This window comes from Cricetulus griseus, chromosome 3 (genome assembly GCF_003668045.3).
Source record: "Cricetulus griseus strain 17A/GY chromosome 3, alternate assembly CriGri-PICRH-1.0, whole genome shotgun sequence".
Taxonomy (NCBI): Eukaryota; Metazoa; Chordata; class Mammalia; order Rodentia; family Cricetidae; genus Cricetulus; species Cricetulus griseus.
Window position 1 is genome coordinate 7,041,967 of NC_048596.1, and position 6,698 is coordinate 7,048,664.

The following is a 6,698-nucleotide window of genomic DNA, read 5'->3' on the forward strand; positions in this document are numbered from 1 at the left end:
TCCAATCCTATCTTGAGATAGGGAGAGCAGTGATAGTATTTATGCAACTGGAATTATTTTTAAAAAGATCATATCCACTTTACTACAAGTCAGTTTTACTTAAATCAGGACTGTCCAACAAAAACATTGTTAGCCATTCATGATCTGAATTTTGGTGTGTGAATTAAATTATGGTAAACATTAAAAGCCATAAGACATTTGTTTCGCAATAAATAAGGCATTGGAATTACTCGTTAGTAGCCTTTATAAGATAAGCTATTAGGTCTTCCCTCTCTCCCTTCTTAATTCCAGCGAAGATCATTTTTGTTCCATGAATGTACTTTTTGGGATTCTCCAAATACTCCATCAGGGTATCCTCTCTCCAGGTGATGCCTTTGTTCTTGTTGGCATCTGTGTACAAGAATCCAGCAGCCTGACCTGTCTTCCTCCTGAACAGACTATGGAGATTTGGCGCAGTCTTATGCTTGCCTCCCTTTTCCACAGTATGGCACTGGGCACACTTCTGAACAAAAATCTTCTTGCCTTTCTCAACATTGCCCATTTTAATATGCTCCCAGGTGATCAACACCACAGTCACTGCAACCCGAAGACAGACATCCCGCTCTCTCAGCCATATTTTTTAAGTAAAGTTTTAGTAGAACAACCACATGTATCTATCACGTATCATCTGAGGCTGTTTCTATGCTCCATGATCACACTTGAGTAATTTCATTGGCGATTGTATTATTTGCAAAGCAAAAATATTTATGACTCTTTGGAAATTGTGATGATCCTTTACCTAGATATGGCACTCTTTGAATTTTATGCCTGTTTCAGAAAAGCCCCAAATACTGATACTCTGATGTCATACATCCCTTCTTGTGAATGCCCATAAGGTAGAAAAGAACCAAAAACTCACAGCTACATTGCCCATGAAGCCATTAGCCAGGTTTTAATTTGTTAGCAAATCCATTTTAGCATCTCTTCCACTGACTATATACATACAACCAGCCAAAGCATCACAACATCAGTGTATAGCTGGCGGCCAGGATGGGGCCAAGGTCTTGAATGGCAGATTTGGGTGACCTGTCTATCTTCAGAACTATGAGCAAGTTGACGACCACATTCCAAACACAGCCTCTATGCACAAAGCCCCTGATTATGTCCGTGGATTTGTAGCTCACTGGAATCTTCCTCTGCTTCTTGAGGATCTGGGGTTATACCTGCTCCACTTTAGCCCCTGGAGGCACCAAGTCGGCCTGTGTTATTGCATTAACGGAGCTGCCTGCCTCAATTGTCTTGACGAGGCATGCCGGGACTATGCTTATGTCCTGATTGCTCTAATCAGTTTAGCTCCATCACCTGGATATTTTATTTGAGATTGATTTTTAAATGTCTGAGTAATTGAGGTTTGTGTGTAGTTGCTTTGCAATAGAGGTAAGCTGAGGCTGCTTCTGTCCTCATTAAAGGCTTATTAGACACGATTGCATTACTAGAGGCCTCAATTTCTATCATTCCTGAGGGTTCACATCAGAACCTGCCTCTCGGCTTAGCACACTTCGGGAGCAGAGCAATACAGCACTAGACTTTACAGCCCCTGTGTCTCCCCTGCATACACTGGGGCTCCCCATGGATTCTATGTCTGGGATATGTGTATGTCACTAATTTTGGTGATAGCAAAACACCAATCATACTTCCATTATTTGTCTTCAAGAGATAGGGCTTCTCATCTGAGGGAGTCTTGATACTGTACTTTGCAGGCAGGAAGTTAAATGTCTTGTGATGCTGGCTTTGTGAACACTAGTGTACCTTAGAGCTTCGATTTCACTCTGTAGTTTACTTAATAGCATACCCACATTCTGCATGTGTGTTGTGGGACTATTCTTAGAAAAGTTGCCCTTAATTTTGAGATGAATAAATGTTTCAAATAAGTAAATAAATAAATAAATGTCTAGAGGACCAAAAAAGGGGGTGAGAGAAAGGTTGAATTAATAAAAAAAAAAACAGTCCTCTGTTCTTTAAGTAGCCAATCTGCCCTCCACCTCTCTCAGATAGGATCTCACCATGTGTTGAAGGTTGGCTTTGAACTCTCAGTTCTCTTGGCTCGGTATCAAGTGTTAGAATTACAGGCATGCACCCCACACTGATCTGGGAGTATGTTTATCACCACCTATTCCATGAGGAATAGAGTTGGAAGTTGGAAATAAGATAATGTCCAAGTTCTGACCTTGAATCTGGAAAGAGCTGGATTTAATGTTGGCTCGGCTCACTGAAGACTGGTGGATAGTGGAGAAGACCCTGAATTGCTTGCTCCTTGTCTCTGATTCTTTGTTTGTAAAGTGGAGGCATGAAAATCTACTCTTGGAATGAGTTCAAAGCCTTCTGAAATGATGAATACAAAGATGGGCACAGATGAGGAGCCCAGTTGATGTGAGAGCATCTAAAAAGCCTTTTGCTTGCTTTTTGTTGTTGTTTATTAGTTTGCCTTGTTTTGGATCCTTTACCATAAAGCATGACCTCTGGGTTTCATTCAAGAGAATCTTCAAATTCTGGTGTTTTACCCCCAACCTCCCACAGTATATACTAGCTGGAATAGCTCAGATATTGTCTTCTATGCTTTACTTCTATTGTGGAATTGTATTATGCTTTGAAAAGAAGAAAACCAAAGTTAAGATCTCCTGGGTAAATGGAGAGAGAGGGGATGGTGAATGGGAACACAAGGGATCAAGAAAGACCGAGTTGGGGGAGGGATGGAGGTGGGAAATGATGAAAGAGATATCTAGATAGAGGGAGCCATGATGGGGTTAGGGAGAAACTGGTGCTAGAGAAATTCTCAGGAATCTACAAGGATGACCCCAGCTAAGATTCTTAGCAATAGTGGACAGAGTGTCTGAACTGGCCTTACCCTTTAATCAGATTGCTGACTACCCTAATTGTCATCATAGAACCTCCATCCAGTATCTGATGGAAGCAGATGCATGACCCACAGCCAATCACTGGATTGAGCTCCTGCAGGGAGGGACGACCATCTGAACAAGGCAGGGTTAAGATCATGATGGGAAAACCACAAAGGCAGCCAACCCATGCTAGTGGCAGCTCACAGACTCTGGATTGACACCTGGGGAACCTGCATAGGACCAGACTGAGCCCTCCGAATGTGAGTGACAGTAGTGTAACTTTGTCTGGTGGGGTAGGGGCCTGGCAGTGGTTCCAGGATCTATGTCAGGTGCATGAACTGGCTTTTTGGAGCCCGTTCCCTGTGGTGGGATACCTTGCTCAGTCTTGATACAGTGGGGAGGGCCTTGGTCCCTGTCTCAACTTGGTATAACAGACTTTGTTGACTCTCCAAAGAAGTCCTTACCCACTCTGAGGAGTGGATGGGGGATTGAAAGCAAAGGCGAGGGAATGAGGGTGTGAGGGTGTGAGGGGAGGGTTGGGGAACTGGGGTCTGGTATGTAAAATGAAAATAAAAAAAATCAATGGAAAAAAAAGAAAAGAAGAAAACTGGGTTATTCTTAACTCCAGTAGGGAATCTGTAGACTCCACGAGGTGATGAACACCCAACTGCAATGCCCTTTCTTTGCTCCAGGGGGCAGAAATTCCTTAATGGGTAATGGATAAATCTTGTAGCCTGTCTAGACAGGTTCATTGCTAAAACTTTTGCTCCAGAGAAAGGAGAAAGTGCTTACAGTATTGGGAGTTTTTTTTTCCAGCTAATCCCAGTGCAGCCAGCTGCTTCCCTGGTTCTGATGTCTTCAAGGTTCCCTGGAAGCACTGCTGGCTTCTGTTGTAGCAACTCACACGGATTGTATATGTGTCCAGTGTTTATTAGTGAAGTGTTTTATTCTAAGCATATCAGGCTAAGGTCCTGTCGGCCTGGGCCACTCTTCCCCAAGAGGATGAGGTGGGATTTGTCTTGCTTTGAATTTGAATCATAAAAAAGAGTGAAAAGAAGCTGCCTGAGGAGAGAGATGCCACGGGGGAAGAGAAGAGAGGAAGCATGAGACAGACCCTGAAGAAGTTAAGACTTGGAGGGGCAGTGAGGAGTCAAGCTCCTTGCCTTAGGACCCAGAGAAAGAAGAATGTGACATGTAGGACTTGGTGGAGTGTGTGAGAAGGAAATAATGCTCAGGTTAGTGTTACGATAAATCTTTCTGCCACCCACTTGAGTTCTTCCCTTCATGTGGATGGTCAAAATAATACACAGAGACTTTCATTAGGTACAACTGCTGCTTGGCCAATGACTAGGATTTCTCGTCTGCTGGCTCAGTCTTAATTGTCATAAATCTATATATTTTATAATACTTATCTTATCGGACACCTTCCACTGGCGTCCTCATCTCCAGGATCACATGGTGGCTTTGGAGGAAGAGAGAAGGGCCCACCTCCTTCCTGTCATTGTTTATATATGAGTCTCCTTACTATGTCACTTCCTGCCTGGATCACCACTTCTTTACTACATTTCCCAGAATCCTCCTTGACTCATAGTCCCGCCTAACTTGCTGCCTCATTGGCCAAACAGTACTTCATTAAACAATTAATAAGATGAACATATATAGAAGGACATTTCCCATCAGGATGGGAGAGTAGGAGAGTCAAGAGAAGTGGGTATTTTTCTCCCTGGATGATGCCACAGATGTTGGAGCCTTACTCTTCACCAAAGGAATTACAGTCACCATTAAGTGACACCAACATGGACCTATCTTTCATCCCAGGGTTAATCCAGGGTTTTTTCCTTCTTCAGAAATAGACACAAATAGGAACAAAACACCAAAATATTATTTACTGAATTTTTAATTAACATGAGGCAGTAATGCCAAACACTTTGTAAGAACTTTACCCATAAAGCAACTGTATAGTCATTTATTCATTCAAAATAAATGCATTCAGTATTTAATGTTCAGAGCTCTAAAAATACAACAGTACACACAACACCTAAAGTCCCTGTCTTTTGGGAATGTATATTTTCAGGGGAGAGAGGAACAATAAATAAAGTAGCATCTGATGGCTATTAAGAAATCTGAGAGAGCCATGTTCATCCTTCTCTTAGAGTAAAGGAAACCGAGGCATGGAGAGCTTGAGCCAAGTTCCCAAGGTCGTCCACTGTTATTCTAGCAAATCTAGACATGCACATCTTTGAACCAACTTAGACTTTATCAATCAGGTTCTTCTGCTCCACGCAATCTCTCGAGTCATTGGGAATTGTGCTTTTTCCTGTTAAATAATTCAGTCCTTTTGGCCAAAGAACTAGTCAATACTCAGTCCACACCTTTAAGCAAATGGCCATGTCCTATGGTAGATTTGGTCTTAAAAAAGCATACCTCTTCCTACCACCTTGAACATGGTTCACCTCTCCTCTCTAGATGGAGACACTCACTGCTCACCAAGCTCAGTGCCAGGTAGCAATTTACAGACTGTTTCTGGGCCACTGCACTGTCTCTGTGACTTAATGACCTAATTTCATGCCATTTTTCTGGTTCAGTCACTTATTTAATCCATTGAGTATTTTTTCCTCATTCCCCATTTCTTAGAAGCTATGCTCATAGACCAAAGCAGAAGCTAGAATATTAACAGTGTAGAGGCACTCAATTATGAACAAAGATACAGATTCATTTAATCATCTTTAACAAAGTCTACTTGAGAACTTCTACCAGGAGAAAGCCAGGTGGGGATTGCCCTGAAAATAAAGGGAAAAGCCCACAAGTTCATCCTTGAACAAGGAAATAAAATACACCTCAAAATAAGTCAAAATGGTTTGTGTTAGCATCCACTTAGAGTAAAAGGATTGCATTTCTGTCTTTTTCAATCTGCATAAATGGCGTAAACAATCTAATAACAAATTAGTGTTTGTAATATCTCCCACCCTACCAGGCACACCCTTCTTGGTGCATCTATAAGTATTCAATGGAGGACCTGAAACTACCTAAACCTGCCTATTCAAGAACCCTCACCTCCATGCCACCTAAGCTGTTTCCTTGTCTCCTTCAGTGACTCCCAACTGTAGACCAAATAATAATTCTACTCCTCTCTCTGCCTTCAAAGTTTTCAGGGCAAGACCAGATCTGTGCTTCTCTGCAGGAAATCCATCCTGTCTGTCAAGTAACTCACTTTCAGCCATCTCCAGACGATCTTCCAAATCCTCTGGATCGTTCCCTACTTCCGTACTCTGAACTTCCATTCCTGAAATGTCTCTATTCAGCTTCCTCTCCTCCTTTCAACCCATCACACCCATCCATGCCTGCACATTCATACTCACTGATATATTAATAAAATGACTATCATCATCCCTTGTTCTGCCCCCACCAGGTGGTACCTTCACAGCATTTAGCAAATTCTGTTCTCTGTCACTGTGCTTGTATCTGCCTCTCTCTAACTGTGAACTCTCCAAGAAAATAGATAAACATACTCCTGTTAGGCTATCATGTTATTAGGAATGCTCAAAGAACATTGATTTATTTGAGGTTGTAAGGGTAACCTCAAAGTGGCAGCAGTACAAGGGTAATTTTATGGCCCCAAATGCCTATCAGTGGATGATGAATAGTCCTGTAAACACCCCCATGAAATATAACAGTGTAAACAACACAGTCACATTTGCATTCAGTGTTCTGTAGGACTCAGTGTAATGCAACATTAAAGTTTCCCAAAAGGTAACATTCAAGATAATATACTTTCTATATTTTTATGTATGTATGTATAGTATGCATGCATAAAGATTGAAT

The 6,698-nt window shown here is 41.9% G+C and overlaps 1 protein-coding gene across 1 annotated transcript; it reads right to left on the bottom strand.

Moving 5' to 3' along the window:
* Positions 1 to 226: 226 nt before the first annotated feature.
* Positions 227 to 541, bottom strand: LOC100754043 (cytochrome c, somatic). Its single transcript, XM_027407476.1, has one exon. The coding sequence runs from the start codon at positions 539 to 541 to the stop codon at positions 227 to 229; it is 315 nt and encodes a 104-aa protein (XP_027263277.1).
* Positions 542 to 6,698: the final 6,157 nt, after the last annotated feature.

Bases quoted from the DNA above. Each gene is read 5' to 3' on its own strand.
- LOC100754043 (XM_027407476.1), bottom strand. From the start codon at position 541: ATGGGCAATGTTGAGAAAGGCAAGAAGATTTTTGTTCAGAAGTGTGCC.